Genomic DNA, 20,412 nt, shown 5'->3' with positions numbered 1-20,412 from the left:
AGGTTAGATCCGTTTCTCTAGTAGTCGTTCAGGTACAGACACAGGTATACTTTGGTACTGATTTTAATTTGTTATTTATGTATAGTACAATACAACAAAGTGGCATACAAAACTGATATAAAAATCTTTTTTATGTAAGTATCATAATAAATAAAAAGTGTTATACAATACTGTTATCTATCGATCAAGTTAGACGAAGAAATTAAATGAAATTGTATCACTAAGGTAAGGTTAAGGGTGCATAATAAATTAATAATTTTAACTTTCTTACAGCTAGGCACGGGCATATCCTACAATAAATCAGGGACTTGCATTCCTTCGGTGCAGTGGTGCCCAATGAGGTTAGAAACTTTGTATTATTTTAAGAACTTTTTATTGATTTGATTTTAGAATTCTCAGACAGGCAATATGTCTTCCTAATGTGATATAAAAAAACCGTAATCTAACTATTATTATAAGTATCAAGTTTTCCTTACAATTAAATAAATCAAAACTGTGTCTACTTTGTACCATTGTTTAGATTTAAAAAAAAAAACCGGCAAAGACATAATTCAGAGTGCAAAAGATAACTTTCAAATAATAACTGCGTTGTTCACAGCTATGTAATGCTATAACAGACAATATTCTGTAAACATCCAAAAAAATCAAACGATCTAAGCTTACATACTTTTTGCTTCTCATTACAATTTCTTGTATTCTAATGTGAAAAATATTCTATATATTATAGCGAATCTCACGCTTGCAAACAGGTGCTTAGAACGTTAACACATTGTAAAGTGGGTACTTTGAATAAACGGGCTATAAACAAGCGGTATAAAAATTACCTACGGACTACGATATGTGATACTGTCTTGTTAAATCGTTTGGTTTTTCTTTCAGACGCCTGCACATAATATATACGATTCTTTTAATATAAGTATCTTTAGCAGTAACGCGATTCTACAGTCAGAGTATCAAAAGTTTGACATTGAAAATGTACTGCACAAATAGTTCCTACGTTGCCCGCTAGAGGCGCTTATCAGATTCTCATACTGAACATTTTTACATAGCTATTCGTTTGTCTATAGGTGATAGTGATAGAATATCACCAACTGGTTGGGTTAAATGTTGTGTCACATAAAAAAAACCTTTTTTTATAAAAACAATACCTGGAGTTGCTTGATGTTTAGAACCGGATAAAATAAATTCTAAGCTCGTAAACTTATTTTATTTAAAACTGCTTAAAAGACTTTACATTCTATTAAAGCAATTTAAAAAGTTACATTTGAAATGTGTATTAAATACAATTTCTAAATCAGTTTCAGGTCGTAGACAGTGGACAGACGATGGACGGCGGCGACATAACGGTGTAATGTTTGCGTAGACAATCGCATACGTAGCATCATTTTGTAAGTCTGAATTTATTATCAACTTCAATTCAAAAATACTGCATTAACAATAATTAAGATGCAGGTTCAATATAAAAAAGGTGTCATAGTATGACATGACACAAATGTTTCGATTTTATTAACACTTAAGGACTGTAGCTCGATTCTCTACAACTATCGACCACCGACAACCGACCTGTCATCGAGAAATTTTGTATGAAAATCAGCGGGCCTATCACGTATATCAGTTGACAGCTAGTATACGTCAAATCTATGGTCACTATTCAGTACATTGCTGCTTTGACGTAACGTATTAATCACTATAACCTAAGAGAGAAAACAATGGACAGGATAGTGGCTTTCAAATAGCTGTCAACTGAGATACGTGATAGCCCCCCTGATCAGCGCCTCTGACGGGTGTCATAGGAAACATTTTGGCAGAACATTCTTAATGTCAAAATTTCTATAGCTAGCCAGTTGTCGGTAGTCGATAGTGGTAGAGAATGGAGGTACAGTTGCGCGATTCTGTACAGTCGGTACTGTCGAGTGTCGAAATTTTGACATTTAGAATGTACTGCTAAAATATTTCCTACGACGCCCGTCAAAGGCGCTGATCAGATTTTCATACAAAATTTCTCGATGACAGGTCGGTTTTCGGTAGTCGATAGTAGAAGAGAATCGAGCTACAGATACATACTATTCCCTATGGATTTTAAACCCTCGCGACTTCTACACATAATATTATAATGTAACGGGTCTTAAAGGCGATTTAAAACTAAAGGTATATAATAATAACAATAGGTACTAAATAATGAATCCAAATTTCATTTTCAATCCCGTTTCATACTCGTTACATTTTAATATTATTCCTCACTTCAAGAGTTCATTTCTACATAAATATAAAATATATCCATTTGTTAACCTAAACAGCTCGTTATTCAAATACTTTGGCACCAATTCATGCAACGTCAAACATCCTAATTAGAAAAGCCATTTGTAGATAAAAAAGAATGTCTGAAAACCTTATCTACACAAAGCTATCGTAAAATGTATGTGCACGTTCGTTCTGTGTTCAGTGACCCGGGATGTTGGATCAAAGAATTAGAGCCTCCCTGCCTCTTCTCATTAGCTCAGTCACGAATCACACCTCTAAGAAATCTTGCACACCCATCATTAGAAATACAACCTTATGTTAAACATTATAGCGTTTAATTTCCTTCAGTGGTTTTATCGTGACGTCATCAACCAAAAACTTATGCGTGAATGGGACGTAGTATTTAAACTAGGTGTAGTGGTGCGTCGTAATACGCATGTGTTGGCTTATTATTGAAATTTTACTTCAAACAGTGCTCTCCAGACACGCCTATTAAATTGAATCATGAATGTTAGCGTTCGTGTGGAAATCAAATTCTCTCGATGTTTAATCTTTCGTTTTATTTTTCTTTTTTTTTGTCTATAGGTTGAATTTATAAGTAATAATTTTTATGTGTTTATAGTATCTTTTTAGAATTTTCGTTACATTATCCTTCAAGCCTATTATTTATATTGCAAACAGACCTGAAAAAATCTATATTGCCAAATACACAATTTTCAATATTATGTCATTTAATTATTATTAACAATATCAAACAGGATCAGAAAGCTGTTCTGAGACAATGTAGTTGTTTTATTATTCACTTCACTGTATTCTTAAAATTTATCGTTGTTTTCTTCTGGCGCAGTATTTATTCCTTATACTCTTCTTAAAGCTACGAGTATATCCACTACGACTGAAACGTCTAAGTCTTTTTATTTAGTTGTAAGATAGCTTCTAATAGTGAGATAGGGCAATCGTGAACTCTCTCGCAAAGGTCCGGCTCCAAAATTTCTTGATATGTTTCACTGAATTCTTCCTTAAATTCTGCTTCGTGGACTGGAGCACTGAAAATGGAAATATTCATTTTTAAAAGCCTTCAAATAATTTGTAATAATTATAGTCGAAGATAGTATACCTATAAAAGTGGTTTTATATATGCATCTTACTTATAGCATAAGTTGCACAACGATGATATTTGATACACGAACAATTTACGACATGGATTACAAAAAGGATTTTAGGTACGTTGAAAAAGCATGTTAATTTTAAAAAGCAAGAATACAAAATTAAAAAGATAGTAATCATAGATAGAGAAACTATAGATAGAATCAGTAAGAAATAAACTATCCCCTAGAAGCCGCCTACTAAAAACTAACGAACGAATAAAACTCGTACAAGCGATAAGACTGAAGATCACACCAATCAAACAATCCCCTTCTATGTAATCTAAGAGAAATAAAACTTTCCCTACCATTTGTAAATTGCCGTACGACAATCTTTATAAGGAAGAATGCAGATGACCGACAAATCGGTGCGACTGAATCTCCAACAAGTGGTAGTCTAGATTAGTCACTAGTTCTTAGGTTCAGATTTTATAAAGGACGTATAATATACGTATGGACTTCCTTACACTTTTGTGTCGTATTAACCTTTGGACCTAATAAATTGACGAATTGAGTCTGTTACGGGGGAGTCTTTCAAGTCAGGTTTTTTGCTGAAAAGTTTATAGCATAGGTAATTATATACATATAAGACCGTTCAGTTGTTTTGATGTAAATTATAGGAATGTCAACCTCAAAAAATCAACCGGTCTTTATAAAAAGTCGTCAATTTTCAAAAAGCGTCAGTGTTTATCCGTCCTTATTCAAGTCCTGGCTACAGAAAAGGAAGTCCCAACTGATTTACTGATCGGCATTCAATTAGAATCACTCGCTAAACGTAATAAGGAAACACCTCAGCTCTAACATTAATCAAATCTACCGGCGGTAATGTTCCTGGAATTGCTATAAGATTCCCTCTGCTAGTTTTCAGTCTAAGAATTTAGTTTTAGTATTACTTTAATGTTGGAGTTAATATTGCAAATGGAGTTCTGTGCTTAGAAATTAAATATCTAAAGGACTTTTTGATTTGCTACCCAATTTTTACAAACGAGAGGATATCGTGTGCCTTTCTATCCTACTAATCCCCAAATGTGCTTTTGACTTTTGATCAGAAAGAAAGTCTATCTAATTGTTTTTACTTAACTTAGCTTTACTTAACCTTAAATACTTAACCTGCTTTGTACTGCTACGTAAACTACATTAATTTAATTAGTGCACAAATAAATATTTTTTTTATTATTACAACTTATTCTAACAAAAATTGTACAATTTCTACTTCAGGTTCTATGCAGACAACTCAAGGGCATTACAAAGTAAAAGGTGACTTACGTGAAGATGCTCCTCAAAATATCATGCACCAGCGATTTGCCCAGCGGAGCCAAGTGCCGGCCAGCTTCACATATGCTTCGATAAATACAAGCCCGCCCATTGAAGTTGTAACTGGAAAATAAAATAGCGTCCTTTGAGAATGGACTATTTTGACAACGGCAGTGTCACAGTGGACAAAGTTATACGGGTATGGTGAGTTCGATTCCTGCATGAAGCAAATATTTATCGAGTAGTTGTTTGGGGTCTGATTGCACACGGTGCCCTTTGTTTGTTTGTTTGTTAAATTAAGGAGAAACCAAACTTTACCACGCTTTGGCAGGCCTGCCACTAAATGGTCTGATGATTTGGTGAAGACCTTATAACGATGATGACGTGAAATCAAACTACAGGCTACCCTAAAGAAGTACAATTACATCAGTTACTCAATAATACCATAGTGATAAAATCTTATATGAATCTTTAAAATAGAGTCTTGAAGATAGTTCTTGAAAGAATTAAAAAACCCGATCCTCCCACATTTTGAGAGCAGACCCGCACCTTCAAACAGTAGATACTTAAATTAACTCTTTTCCTATTCGTTTCAGTAAACAACGTACCCTTCAAGAGCATTCTCGATAGTCTCCCACAACTCTCTCTTCTGTCGATGATGGAACTTCTTCCGAAACAAAGCGTTCGTCATCTCTGGAGACAGCATAGGGAAGATGACGTCAATCTCTACAGCGACGTTCCACCCTGATGGGGCGTGGACCATGATTGCTTTTAGTAATGATAGGGTCATCTGAAACGGTCAAAACTATAAGGTGAATGTTTTGGTAGTCTTACTAACTAAAGACAATAAAAATTCTCAGAAGAGGTAGGGAGAAACCTAGTTCGATATTTGACGATAAAAAAATAAATATCATTGAACAACTCACACACGGTCATTTGACTCCAAACTAACCAGCAACTAAGAGTTTGTATAGCTATAGGGTAGCTTCTCATTATTATTTTTGGCGATTTCCTACCACAAATCGAATATTGATAACCAAGTAACTATTAAAATAACTAAGGAAAATCTGATCAGTGCCCCTAGCGTATTACGAAAGAACTGTTTTTGTTCAAAAATTGTAATTGTTTCTTTTGTTAGCTGGTATTGAAAAAGTACTGGTCATGGGTAAACAAACAAACTTTGTGCGACTCCCAAATCAAATCAAATCACTAGTTATATAAAACATATGAATTACACAAATAGATAGAACTAAACTTAATATTTTCCTTGTTACTGTTTCCAGGAACTCCGGCTGTAGGCTGCTTCTAAGAATTACGGGACAATCGTACCAGTTAACATTTTGCCAGAACTCGGAAACGGATCAAAGGAAAACAATTTGTTCCACAATTGCATCTGTTACTAAGAACCGTATTGATTCTTGATCAGGCTTAAGTCGCTTATGCTGTTTTAATAACGATTCATTTTATTATTTTAAAAATATTTAAAGTTAACGCTTCATTAATAAAATACTTCTGCCATTTGTGATTGATACTATCTTACATTAACGTATTATTTAAGTAAGTGTGATACCGATGAAACACGTAAAAATGTTATGTTTATTTACCAAAAAAACTTATTTTAACGCTACACGACAGTAATTTGTTATAGAGCATTTTATTAAATTTGAAAACGTTTTACTTTGAGCATGTCATCAGAAAGATTTAACAAAATACAAACAAACACTTACAACAAAAGCAGTCCCGGTCGGAAACGTCAAATGCCTCTTCTTCCTTATCCCGGCCAAAGGAGCCTTCACATTGGCACAATGATCCTTCACCTCTGCATTCACCTCCAGAACACTTATCACGAGAATTATTACAAGAAAATTTATTAGGTTCATATTTCCCGTTCAATGTTCAACTAGAAACACTAGTTTAAACAATTTAAGAGCTGAAGTTTGTGTTCCCGTGACTGTTCGATTTGAACGCTGGATTGTATGGAGTGTGCTGTTTACTTGACACCTCCTACTTTGTCATAATCTCCTAGTACGTCTGTGTCAATAAGCCTACTGTTTGAGTCTGCTTGACTTTTCTCAAACAAACAAGCACGTGATGTTTTAGAACACTATGTTTAGTATTCCGTTTGGATGACACAAAACGTGGTTTTATAATATACATATATTGTACCGAGTGGCAAACGTATGTTCACACAGAGCATCCTCAAGGTTGATGAGCAGTTCTTCATATGAAATTTGACAATAGATAAAAGCAGTTTTCGGAAGCTCTATTAAGAAATCGCCCAATGTTCTTTCGGTTGTAACAAAACAAAACAAAAAAGGACAATAGTTTACCCCAAATATGCTTCATGTAATTACTCTGAAATCAAACATTTCATACAGTTGTGACAATTTCGGAAGCAGCAAATTTCATCAAGGCATTTCTAATGACAAGTTTATCAATAACAGTACGGAACCAGTCTTCCACATGAGGCTGGTACATGATATTGTTTATAAAATGTTAGTATTAATAAACCACAAAATAAAGAAAAACGTCTAATTGTTTGTATCAACACTGTAATTTCATTCCATATACAAACATAGTTACCATTAACCATAATTATACCCATATTTTGTAAAGAAGGCTGTATTAACTGCTTCTATTTCGGATCGTTTCCCGGTTCGGGGAAAGAGCTGCTGGTCTTTTCAAACTTTTGTTAGAATATTCCTCGTTGTAGCTTTGAGTTTAGTAAAGTATGTATACATAACCCAGTATAATTATAAGGCTCGTAAGCTCGTCACTTACAACACGGGACTTATTTTGTAAATGGAAAAACATTTATTTTGTACACCTCTGCTTCACCTTCGAGATTATGGGTTTGATATTGTGTATGCATGTTTTCTATACGAGTATTAAATTACATAATAACCTTTATTTTAAAGAAGACTGTCATTTTAAAACGGGAGTGTGCAAAGCAAATCGTACTGAACAAGATACATATATCAATCTTTTTTGTTGAAATAATTCCATCTCCACACTATCTCAACAATTTGTTACTCAGAACATCTTCAAGTTCAGTATTTGATCATGTAATTAGAGTCGCTACGTCGTGCACTTTTGAATGCGTTGACGCCATAAATTTACACTCGTGCAATATAATTACAAGTGATGCATGCAGGCTGTTGAACTTTGCGATTGTTTTAAATATTATTGTTTAGAAATTAACAGATTTGAAAATCTTTATGTATATAAATCTTCTGTAAGTGTGTATGTCACTGAACTTCTCTTAAACGACTGGACCGATTTTGATGAAATTTTTTGTGTGTTTTCAAGGGTTAGATTCACAATTTTGTCTGCTGGACAATGTTTTTATTATTAATTTTTAATTTATTAGACAGGATAACGTCGGTCGGGTCCGCTAGTACAAGATAAAGTTCTTGCCTTGAAGTATCTTTGCTGTGTTCAATAAGGCTGATGAAGATCTTTTGACTTGGAAAACATTATGGGATGCAATAAATGGTAGAGTATTGACTGTTACAAGTACATAACTAACGAAATTCTCTTGTACACAATCCTTAATCTTGTTCGTTTAGAGCGAACTATCTTAAAACTATACTCTTCCGTTTTCTAAATGGAGTACTTTTCTCATACAGATTACCTTATTTAATCACTTGATATAAAAAATGTAATTGTCTTCATAACATTTTAATAAACAGTCTCTGGTAGTTTGTATTAACCAATGGATAAAGTGTGATAGATGTTGCTAAGATAGTGCTAATAAACTAGATACCCTTAGATCAAATGAATACTACAGACATTGCAAACGAAAATTTACATATAATTACTGAAAATTGTACAACAAAAGAGCTTATACTACCTTTGTGGGAAGTAAAAATCTATTCTCTGCCCTAACTGCGACTAAATAACAGTAAAACTATTCTATTGATAGCAATTTTGGCAATATATTTAATTGGAACAAAAAATTATAAATGGGAGTTCTTGTTAATTCCCTTATTTATTTATAATAAACATGCAACGCAAAAGTTAAAGTTACGGAAAGATGAGTTTCTACGAAAAACCTCAGCAGGCATCGAATATCAGGCGTATGATGTTAAAATTAATTGAATAAAATAGTTCTTTCGGAATACGCTAGAGGCGCTGATGAGTTTTTAATACAAAATTCTCGGTATTGCCTCAATCGCAGTAAAAAAGATTCCAGTTAATATATCTTTCACCAACAAATGGACCTACTTTTCGACAACTACCATCTGCAATATCAATAAAGCAATTCCAATGAAACAACACAAAACCATCAACCATTTTTATTTGGAAACATAAAATAAAATTGAAACACGCCATAAATATAATTATAACGGTATATCAGTATCTGTAGTGTGTCCACATTTTGGATACAAGTGTCCGCAGTCTCCATTGGCCCCGAGGGCATCGTCGTATTGGTTATGAAGTTTGGACGGGACATGGACTTTCGGTAATCTGAAATTATGTTGCAAGTTTATGTTCGGTGGTTGCTGAAACGTGTGCTCTTTGCCGTATCAAAGTTTCGAAGTGTGGAGTAGCGTGCAGATTATTGATTAGCACATAGCGCATTGGTGGATTAACTGTTGGGATAATGTATGTTTCCGATCAGTATTTAAAGTGAACTTTAACGCGCTATTCTACTTTACTTTTTGGAGAGCAACAAAAAATTTTGTTTATTGCGTCTCCACTACGTCGATCTTGAGGCAAAAAGTTTGCGAGAACGACTTGGATAATCTGTGCCGAAACGTCAAGCAATTTAAATGCATTTTTACAATAATTCGCGTTGATAATATTAAAAAATAATATATGTTTTATAGTAACAATTGTTAATGCAATACGCGTCAAAAAATCAGTAAAATTGGGATATAGGTAATTAGTTTCTACTTACGTAAATATAGCTTTCAAAATTTCTTCAATGAATCTCCCTTGATTATTCTTTGCCTTGCCTGACTGACACAACATTTTTAGGATGCAATTTTTGCCGTCGAAACCTAACCTAGATAAGAAATCAAGAATAAATATTGGTAAGATAGTTTTTAAGGCCTTTGCTCCATTTTATTTTGGCACATACAAAGACGGGGCAAGAAGTTTTCTTTTCTTTATTTTCTTGAGCAACGGTTCAATCGAAATCTCAAAGATTGGAATAAAGATAACTTATATATTTTTTGTTAAATTATAGTAGATTTTCTAACGGATGGAAACTGCTTTTATACCTGGGAATCAAACTTACGCAACATGGTAGAACAGTACATATACAGTACAGGTACGTGGTAGCTTTGAAACCACACTATCTAAAAAATATATCATAAAACTAAACTGTAAAATGTTATATAAATAATTCAGAATCTATATTTATGAATGCCACTTACGTTTGCAAGAAGTTTTCCAACTTTACATAAAGTTTATGCCTCTCTTCCCTGTGGAAGTCTATTCTTGTCGGATCTAATTCTGCCAAGGGATTTTTGTGCATGTTGTGCATTTCCTTTATAGACAACTTTGGCTTGATTGTATTTTTCTCTTCCATTGTGTCTGTGTCTACACTCCGCTTGGCAAATGCTGGATTTACAATAAACTTCCTAGGATAAGAAAGAAATACTTAAGTCGTACGAGGCTTTATTCGAATAAAAGTTACCTATTCGCTTGCAGAATTGGCCGTTTTTAATGCCAATTAATTTAAACTTTTCACAAAACATTCTTAGAATTCGCAAAATCTTATTTTTTGTCAGGTCACGAAGGTTGTCATTTAAATTCGTTCATATAACTCAGTAACCCAAAGTTTTTTTTATGTGTAACCATATTTCTAAGGTTCGTAATGAATTTGTGAATGTGAATTAACGAATGAGACATTTCAAATAATTATAGGCTATATATAGCCTTTACCAAAAAACAGTTCTCAGTCACACAATTTACCTTTTATACTCCCTCGAGTCCACCACTTTACCATCTTCATCTAAATAATAAATGACGTCACTCCTTCTATTCGCATCGAGCAGTTTGTACCTGTCCCTGAACATGTCAAATACTTGAGGGTCAGTCGGAAGCTCCCAGGCTATAGCTGCTGTGGTGCCGAACCACACGATGTTGCCAAGCTGAAGGTAACCGTGGTTTTGAGTGCAGAATACTGGAAGTATCAAAAAGATAATTAGCAAAGCGAATCTGCCATTATTCAAAATATGATGGTAGAATAATAATGATTATAAGTTCGTTGCATACTTTATACTATCACATTGTCAAGGAATACAATCAGATATTTAGTGTGTGTGTACATTAATTTAAAACTAATGTAATATGCAGAGCCCTGTCATTCACCGACGACTAGATAGATAGACGAAAATGACATTCATGGTCGCATTAATTACTAACAAAATTGTAATGCAACATAGAAGTTAAGGCCAGTTTAACGACATTTAGATAAAGGTCAGAAAGCCTATCCGGAAGAAAAAGTAAAAACAGCAAACTAATGAAAAGATCTATCTATATTCATAAACTACGCAAACTCATCCAAAACTGTGTAACTACCTATCGATGTTATGGATATCTGCTGATTTTAACCAAGATAAATGAGTTTATACCCACCTAGTTGTACGGAGCTGCCATCAGGAAAGATGAGGAACCTTTTCCTCCGTGACAATACTTTTGAAGGGCTTATATCTTCAGAAGATGAAGATAAAGTTAAATTCGTGTATGTCATTACGCTTTCAAATAAAATGACTAAGATCAACGCATAAATGGTCAGCATGTTCCTTTTCTGAAAAATATAATAAATATTTTTTAAGCTCCCTTTTCATGAATTCATCATGTGTTTCTCGTTAGGTTTCTCTCTTTTTATCATACAATATTCTTCTTTTACAATCATCTTACGCCCTCTATACTAATCTCGTTTAGCGGCGTTTTAACAAACATCTTGGACCGTTTATTACACAAATTATTTTTTTGTAGATATCTATTAAATTCAATTGCCTTTCCTAACTATTACCAGTGTACCATGGGCATTAAATAACATCTTTTAGATTAAGCTATAGGTACCTAACAACTAATATTGTTATTCGAGCCACGCGCGGGTGCACTTAAAATGGAGTTGGTAGTCGCTGCCAAAAGAAGTTCACTCTTTTAACCCTGTTCAGAAGTTTAAATGTTTTCTTAAGCAGTGTAATCAAGAGCAATGGGAAATTTTCAAACATCGATAGAAAGTAAGTCAATTATTCATTTTGCAATAGTTAGAAGTAGTTACAGTTCTACGGTCTGTTAACAAATTTGGAATGACCCAAAAGAAAGAGAGTGACCGCAAATGAACGAAAAACTGAAAATGTTCACCTCATAACCGATACTTACTCAGGTGAAACTGGGGCCCATTTTTTTTTAATTTTACGTAAAGGATTGTTTTTACATATTTTTTTTACGAAAAATAATTTATTCAAAAAGTTTGTTCAAAAAGATAGAAGAACTTACTATAAAATCAGTCCTGTCAGGATTAAAGTAAACCCTAGGTACCTACTTTCAGCTTAATACCGTGGTCACAATATAAATTGCATTCAAAAGAAGTCGTGCTACAGCCACTCAGTTCATTAAACAAGTAATGTACTTACATTTCAACGTACTGCACCCAGAACGTTAACCCTTGCAAATTCTAAGAAACGACTGGCATGCACTTCGGAACAACGGTCCCGTTTGTAAACGAGTTTGCATAAAATTTGAACCTTCGTGCAAATAATGAGTTGTTTTAAGAACGGTAATGAATGTACGGTGAAGGAATTATAGCGGGTTAAGGCTGTACGTTTGTTTGTTTTGGAAATGTTTTTCAATGATTACACAATCGACAAATGAAGGACTTGATATTGATATTGACTTTCGACGATCGGCTCGCTTTAGACTATTCATGCCGTAAGCACAAATTTTAAATGTCAGACTTGATACTCTTTAGTATCAAGTGTAGAAGATATAAAACAATAAACAAAATGTGATCAGCGCCTCTAGCGTATTCCGCATGAATCAATTTTCCATTAAATTTTAAACGTTCGCTTCTCAATAGTTACCTACAAGTGTAGAAAAGCTAAAGATTACTTCTATTGACAAGAAGAGGTTAATAACCGTTGAAGCAAATAATTCCTAGAATGAAATTCGATATACGCGAGTAGTACACTCAGTCAATTTCCCCATAAAACTGCTGGAAATATATTGGATGCAAAAGTTTTCAATGAGGCTTGAGAATTTCTAGGAAATCTAAATCTGCAAACGTTATACATGGCTTTTAGCAAATAAATAATACTTCTTCTTTAGAATCTTATTGATATTTTGCTTAAAATGTAAAACCGTTCTAAACAAATAACTCTGTAAATTAGTTGCTAGGCAGTAATCGTAAGTGCAATGGAATTAGAAAATATTTTAACTGGAAACCTCAACTGCATTTTGACGAAAGATTTTTTAAAGCACTATAATAAAATTGTTTTGCTATGTTTCTTCATTTGACTTGAAATCGCTAATAACTATGACGTTCAGAAATGCCATTCAAGCTTGTAAGCCGAGTTTTAAGAACACCAGTTAGCGGTAATGAGCTTTTAATTCTAAAAGGCCTATGAATAATACGACGCATCATGTGATACAAACTGAATGCGACTCGATTAACACCTCGTTGTCAAAACAGGCCTTCGTTCAGGTACTGCTATTTTGTCAGAATTTGTACATTTGGATAGCGACATGGCTTGATATCAGAAGAGCTCATTACAAATTTTCTAACACCATTTTTTATGTACCATCAAGTATGTCACTTATTCTTACCAAAGCAATAAAGATCTTGAGTTCAATACATTTTTGTAAGGTCTTCCTATCCGATAAATTTTAATATAGTCAGTACGGCTGGTACTATCAAAACTAGTTTACTGTGTGGAAGATTTTTTATAGTGCACAAGTCCATTCAGTACAGTCCTATTCTATTCCTATTCCTCTCTCATAACCCAGTGTCACAGTATTCCAACACAACTGGGTATGAGACTGGGTATAATAAGTTTTGCCATATGATAAATAGAGGAGTATATTTACCCTACCAACTATACCAAACAAACAATTAATCCCTATTAACAATCAGGGCACGTTTGAACGATAGTAACCAAAAACATTGACCAATTTGTAGGGCAACTAACTAACCGATATGAAAACAAATAACGTTTTTCGTAACAAAACTAAAACTAAATTGAATATCAAAACCCCGACGCCACAGGAGATTGTTAGTGGTGTAGTGTTTTGCGAGCAGATCATAATTAACATGGCTGGCCGGGCTAAACTGTGTGCTTTACGCAAACAGAATGCACAAGCAAAGTCGATCAGCAACCGGATTATTAACCGCTGTTATTGTTGAACCTTTTTTGTAAAATGTAACGAAAAAGTAACTAGACGCAGTTTCCTACACGTGGTGCTGCCGTATCATCTCATGGTATTAGATATTTATATAGCTGAAGTTAGTGTTTTAGTATTGGACAAAGGCATCTCGTGTAGATTTCCAAATTCGGTCACTTGTTACTCAGGCCATTTTCGAGTTAAAGATGCGTCTACATTGCGTTAGCCGTAATTGGTGTTTAAATATTTTTTGAGTAACGATTACTCCGTTTAGAAAGAGTCAGCTTGCGACAAGCAGCGAAACGTTAAGTATATTAGATGCACGGTTTATTTAGATTTAAATAAACAATTACGTGTATAAAGTAACTGTAACAAACAGACCACCGGCAGCTGTATTTATAAGCGTTCGGGTCATTGATGTCCTAAAATCTACATTTTGTTCACCCGCGTCAGTTGGAAACCTTGCTTACAAGGCTCTCTACTACATTATTAGACTATAGTACTGGAGTACTCTAAAAATAAATAAATATAGCAAGATTTCTTCTCAACCTTTAAGTAGGATGACACGACGGAATCCTGTAAACCATCATTGTCAACAATGACAATCAGTTTTTTACACGCTAATAAGAGAAAATCTGTTTATTTGGATGACTTGGTAAAATGCAACTTTAAGCCATTTTTCACCTCTTTCACTTTTCTGTCTTATCTCAAAACCCAGTGTTGTTTTGGTGTGGCTCTTTTCTGGGTACAATTGGGCTAACGATGTTTTTGAAGACAACTCCCGTACTAAATAAGTACCAGTTTTATACATCAGTTAACTTCACAAACATACAAACGATGGACATAGAATAGTACCAAACCAAAAACAAAACTGTGTATGGACCACACAAGTATCGGTTTTGTATGCGATTCAAACTTATTATTTTGGGAAGTTCAACATCGTAGATGATTAAGTGGTTATAGGGACTAAAGTAATACTATCATATCGACCCCATGGTTGAAATAGATTTTAATTTGGTAAGAATTTGTTTTAAAAACAATCGAAGGTGTAAATGAAAATCATCATCAAAAAAATCCATGGTTTCTGAAAAATATATCTCTAGTCTTGGCATGACTTACGTTGTAGGCGCCTTTCTTAAACGTGATTGTCTCCTTCACCGAATCGATCTCAATCTCTCCGGTTCATATTACATTACTGTTTACTCCTCAGCTGTTTATCAGAATGCTCTATTAACGGATACTGTTGAACATTTGAACAATGAATTAATTACGTAAATTAATCGTAGAGGTACTGTGATTACTAATTTGAATGCTAGTTTATTATGTTTGCTTAGTCACCAGTACCACAATGTTCCACTATCGACTGTCGGCAACAGGCTGATTATTGACGTATGGAAACCTGAACAGCGCCCCTAGCGGGTACCGTAGGAGCAAATTATTCGGTACATTTTCAATGTCAAATTCTCGACTCGTGATAGTAGGTACCAACTTTCAATTATACATTGCTAGATGATTTAAAAAAATGCAATTATTTGCCTATATGCAATAATATGCATGTGGCTTCCTTAAGGAGAGGTCTTCGGAAGAGATATTTACAACCGCAATGTTATCAATGAAAAAAGTAAACCACCCCTTTTTTAATTTGTAAATAATTTGTTGTTGTTTAACGGCAATAAGTATAATTGATACATACATCCAAAAAAGTACGACAGAATATGTGACAATGATAACATAATGTATTTTTGCCCAGTTTGGCGCAGTGGTTTAAGCGGTCACCTCGCCGCAACAACCGTAGCGCCGCGTGTGGTGGGTTCGAATCCCACCCGGGACAAATCTTTGTGTGATGAGCACGAGTATTTGTTCTGAGCCTGGATGTTAATGTATCTATATAAGTATGTATTTAGAAGTATATAAGTATGTTTATCAGTTATTTGGTTACCATAGTACAAGCTCTGCTTAGTTTGGAATCAAATGACTGTGTGTGATTTGTCCAATAATATTTATATATTTATTATATATATAATATTTATTATATTATGTATGAACTTGCAATAAAATATTTTCTCTACACAAAGAACTATATATTAGGGTACCTCACGAGCTCACTGAAAGAAACCTAATGAACCGTGTACACATTTGTGATTCTTGAAACCAAAAAGATTTTATTACAAGTACATACTATAATGCGAAAAGACTTTTTCCCCGACCTAATAGATAAATTGAAATAAAACAGTGCCCACGTTTCTAGTACAATGTTTATTAAGAATCATGACGTTCAACACATCCGGGGTATCGTTCCATGCAGTCATCAGTCTCAGTGTGGGCCTCGTCGTACTCTCTGTGCTTGTCCATTTCGAACTTCTTGCCTTTCGGTAGACTGGAAAAACAATTACGGTTTATGAATATTGTCAACCTATATTTAAATCAGTTGTTTGAACAGCCTAGCTTCTACATCTTTTTTGCGTATTTTTTCTATGCGTATGAGAGTGATGAGGTTTGATAATTTTAAAGTTCATGTAAGAATGCGCAAAAAGTAAAATGTTAAGAAAAGGTATGTGTTATGTTAAATAGCCAATTGAATCTTTTGTAATAAAGAAATTACTACGGAATGGTTTTCAATAGTTACATCATGAAATAGGGAGATAAAGTGTATAATTATTTTTTAACTTATCAGCTATAGTACTTATTTTAGTTATCCAATATTAATTAGAGATGAGATGAGTGGAATAAAACATATTGTGCTGACTTCGCCTACTCTAATATAAGATCAAAGCTTCACACAAATTTTATTCTATTGAATATTCTAAATACAAAACACAAAACAGCTTTGTGGAAGAAAATCGATACTCACGTGAAGACAACAGTAAGGAATTCTTGCAGGAATGTCCCTTGCCCGCGGCGGCGTTGCGCGGCCTCGCATAGTTTATAAAGAACGCACTGCCGCCCGTCTCGCCCGAGCCTGCACAGATTATAGAAGCTGTTTAGAAATGCCTGGACCGTCTTAGTCATATTATAAAGCGAGCTCGTGTACGGGATTCACACAATGGCTTACGCGTAAATGGAAACACGATGTAGGTATTACGGTTTCTGTGAACTTTGAAAATTTCCCTTTGATGTCAAAGTTTGGAGCAAATTATTTGTGGTTTTGTAAGATTGTAGAGATTTAAATTTAATTTAATATAATATCTTTAGGAGAATTAAACATGAATATGGTATGACGCTTTCTTTCATAGTTTAAATTTACCTCCAGTAGCCCAATTCCCTACTACTATCGAGTATCGACAACCGGCTAGCTTTCGAAAAATGTTGTATGAAAATCGGATCAGCGTCTCTAACGGACGTCGTAGAAACTACTTTTGCACTACATTTTAAATGTCAAACTCTCGATACTCAATAGTTTCAATTTTAGAGAAGCGCACTACAGTTAGCGTTATTTCTAATTCGAATGCGAAATACGCTCATAGTCAACAATAGTATGTGTTTACCACTATGAGTAACAGCAATAGTGTCTCAACTATTATATATTAATTACTTTAATGCTTTTGTAAAAAAACATTTGACAATATATTTTTCCAACTTACGCAGTAATCAGTTTCTCCACTTTCTCATACAGTTCCAGTCGATTACTTCTATGGAACTCGATCGCGTCTTTGTCCATATGTTCTGTCTTCAGAAAGTCCCGATTCATATGTCTCTCGTGTAACTTTTGCCTGTCTATCTTCACTTTGAGCTTGTCTTTGAATGATATTTGGTTGTCATCTACACTTCTCTTCGCGAATGCTGGATTGACGATGTATTTCCTGAGAATCGAGAATTTGAAGTTTAGTTCTGGGTATTTAATGGTTGAATATTGCAGTGGGTTATTTTTACATATATTTGAAGGTCGCAAAAGTTTGTCAAGAACGCACATTGTTAATGACTCATTAATAATACCAATGATTGTTACATTGATGGTTCGGAAAAGAGTAAAAAATTCAAAACAAATTGAAGCACAAAATAATGAATACTACGGTTCAAACTTTCACTTATTTTGTTTAATAATTTTAAACCTTAAAATAATAATTAATACTTACTTTTTATACGGAACTCTAGCTATGATCCTGCCGTCTTCATCCAAGTAGTTCACAGTTTTCGTCACCTCATCACTTCGTCGCAAGGGTCTTTGTATGTCCTTGAACATGTAGATGTACTTAGGGTCCGAAGGTAGGGTCCAAGCTAACGATGCCGTATGACCGAACAGGAAAATATCACCGATCGGGATGACTGCCATCATTTGAGTACAAAATACTGGAAAAAAATAAAAAAAAAAATTAAAAGAAAGAAAAATGATTCTGGGCTTGGTACTTCGAAAGCTGTGCTCTCAAAAGTTACCAAACATTTGTTTGAGCTGGAGTTCATTTGTGAAGGTGCTACGATGCCACAGACTTATAACACCCATTTTACTTCGGGTATGAAATAATTAGAAAATAAAAGTTATACATATACGAGCTCCCTATAATTTTTATTCTGTTTAATTTTGGCCATTGTTTCGAACTTAATAAAAAAGTTTCTTGCGATAACCGGCTGGAAAACGATACAGGGCAGCCGTATATTGGTATTTGAGCTGACTGATACCAACGTTCAGTCAATACCTACTGTTTTGTATGAAAACAGCGTAAATAAATATAAAGAAAAGCTTTTTGTGTCATTTTCAGCATGGTAACAATAGCAGAACACACAATGTAAGCATAACCTTAATGAGTAAATTTCAACTAACAGTAATTAAGACCAGACTGTATACAAGAAAGTCAGACGTTGCACTAACTAATTACTACGACACACTTTGAAAAAAACCAGCAAAAGTAAACGTACCCTTACTGTCTCAAAACTTCAAAGTACATTATCTCATTGTGTCCCAAACACTTAACACATTTAACTATCCACCTACCGAGTTGCATGGAGCTTCCATCTGGAAATATTACGAATCTCTTTCGTCTCGACAACGCTCTTGATCCTTCATTTTCCTCGGGAAATTCATTTACCGTACTATTTCCATTGTCCCTTACATTTTCACTAATTACTGTCTGAAGAACTAGAACTTTAACTAAAAATGGCAACCAACTATTCATATTTAACGAAATTCTTCAACTTGGTTTTAAATTAGAACATGGAATGTAACGGTTATTGTCGTACTGGCCACAGATAAAGCACTGATTCTAAAATTCTAAATGTAAATTCAATATTGGACCTCTGAGTTGCCAGTAGTAAACCATAAAACGAACTGTCCTGTTCCACGCACATTGAATACCTAAATGTTGCAAATGAAACGTCATTTAACACAGTGTGAATTGATTTACTGTTATTTTCATATGACAATTGAGAACGTTAAATTGTTTACTCAAAGTGAAAAAGAAAGAACTGTGATATTAGAAACTGTTGCGTTCTAGATCGGAAATTGTTTTTCGAGAAGGTTTTAGTAATACACAATTCAGTTTTAAATCATTTATTGATGTCTATCACTACTAACATTGCATTAAAATCTACATATTTTATACAACTAATAATATAAATTGTGTTATTTTACTCTAGTGAGGTAAATCACTGAGGACATTAGGTATTGCTTAACATATTATTTCATAATGTTACACTTTCAAGAAAAGCTCCAACTGCTAAATTCACTTTCAGAAAGTTTCTAAGAGTAAATAAAAATATATATTTTTTTTGAAACATGCAATAGTTTTAGTATGTTATAGCATGTTAGAAGCTTTAAATTACGTATCTTATAACATTTATTTTTATTAAATTTCAATTAAACAAAAGATTACTCAGACAAAACACATAATCATTTCGTGTAAATACTCAAATTTTGCCGTCATTGTGACTTATAAATTTATTTTATCGCTCTAGTTTATATATTACGTTACAAATAATTTCCGATATTTGAATAAACCTCTATCAATCTAGAAAACATCATCTTTACTGCAGTATTTGTTACCTCAAACATTTTTCAATACATCAAACGGCCAAATAGTCAGTCATTCTATTCAATACATTTATAAGGCAGATAAAATCTCAACATCTTGAATTCCACATTGTACCAAGATCGTTGTTGAAGGCTCCTGAACGTCATGTTTGCTGAAGTGTAAAGCTATCTTTGTCGCCATCTGTTGCAAAAAGACTGCTCCAGTGCTCGGCAAATTGCACGAAGCAGCAACTGTATCGTGGACTAAATAGGTACAAATATACTAGTATAGTGCTTTTTAAAATAATTATTTGTTGGCTTTTAAAACCCTTCTATACTTGCGTAGGTAAACAAATTATAAAAAATATTCTTAATTGCTTTTGTGTTACATACATTTTGTCTACAATTAGGAATTAACACGATCAGGTATTATACCTACCACTGCGTAATATTTTGGTGCACTAGTTTTGACATAAAAAGTACAGA

General features: G+C 34.0%; 2 protein-coding genes and 1 long non-coding RNA gene across 4 annotated transcripts; 1 reads left to right on the top strand and 2 right to left on the bottom strand.

The window, feature by feature from the left end:
- Positions 1 to 4: 4 nt before the first annotated feature.
- LOC142978860 (uncharacterized) lies at positions 5 to 6,090 on the top strand. 2 transcript variants are annotated; one of them, XR_012959785.1, is made up of 6 exons: positions 5 to 134; positions 274 to 341; positions 1,299 to 1,388; positions 4,605 to 4,839; positions 5,237 to 5,452; positions 5,924 to 6,090. It is a non-coding gene; the product is annotated as an uncharacterized LOC142978860 (long non-coding RNA). The 2 variants fall into 2 exon arrangements; XR_012959784.1 differs by having other exon boundaries at positions 4,605 to 4,844.
- On the bottom strand, positions 3,078 to 6,655 carry LOC142978859 (uncharacterized). Its single transcript, XM_076123456.1, has 4 exons — positions 6,368 to 6,655; positions 5,249 to 5,430; positions 4,653 to 4,763; positions 3,078 to 3,287 (listed from the first exon to the last, which is right to left on the bottom strand). Exons 1-4 carry the CDS (start codon positions 6,518 to 6,520, stop codon positions 3,146 to 3,148), a joined length of 588 nt encoding a protein of 195 aa, XP_075979571.1. The 5' UTR covers positions 6,521 to 6,655; the 3' UTR covers positions 3,078 to 3,145.
- A 9,567-nt stretch (positions 6,656 to 16,222) lies between these two features.
- On the bottom strand, positions 16,223 to 19,250 carry LOC142978919 (uncharacterized). The gene is made up of 5 exons (XM_076123535.1): positions 18,913 to 19,250; positions 18,059 to 18,272; positions 17,567 to 17,785; positions 16,837 to 16,944; positions 16,223 to 16,362 (listed from the first exon to the last, which is right to left on the bottom strand). The coding sequence occupies exons 1-5, from the start codon at positions 19,091 to 19,093 to the stop codon at positions 16,245 to 16,247; spliced, it is 840 nt and encodes a 279-aa protein (XP_075979650.1). The 5' UTR covers positions 19,094 to 19,250; the 3' UTR covers positions 16,223 to 16,244.
- Positions 19,251 to 20,412: the final 1,162 nt, after the last annotated feature.

The sequence above is a fragment of the Anticarsia gemmatalis genome, chromosome 15 (assembly GCF_050436995.1).
Source record: "Anticarsia gemmatalis isolate Benzon Research Colony breed Stoneville strain chromosome 15, ilAntGemm2 primary, whole genome shotgun sequence".
In the NCBI taxonomy this organism is placed as follows: domain Eukaryota; kingdom Metazoa; phylum Arthropoda; class Insecta; order Lepidoptera; family Erebidae; genus Anticarsia; species Anticarsia gemmatalis.
This window is presented reverse-complemented; position numbering and strand designations above follow the sequence as displayed.

Bases quoted from the DNA above. Each gene is read 5' to 3' on its own strand.
- LOC142978859 (XM_076123456.1), bottom strand. From the start codon at position 6,520: ATGAACCTAATAAATTTTCTTGTAATAATTCTCGTGATAAGTGTTCTG. The intron at 4,764-5,248 runs GTACGTTGTTTA...TTTATTTTCCAG, and splicing joins ATCGAGAATGCTCTTGAAGG to TTACAACTTCAATGGGCGGG. The intron at 3,288-4,652 runs GTAAGTCACCTT...TTCCATTTTCAG, and splicing joins ATTTTGAGGAGCATCTTCAC to TGCTCCAGTCCACGAAGCAG.
- LOC142978919 (XM_076123535.1), bottom strand. From the start codon at position 19,093: ATGAATAGTTGGTTGCCATTTTTAGTTAAAGTTCTAGTTCTTCAGACA. The intron at 18,273-18,912 runs GTAGGTGGATAG...ATTTTTTTCCAG, and splicing joins TGGAAGCTCCATGCAACTCG to TATTTTGTACTCAAATGATG. The intron at 16,363-16,836 runs GTGAGTATCGAT...TTGTTTTTCCAG, and splicing joins TTCCTTACTGTTGTCTTCAC to TCTACCGAAAGGCAAGAAGT.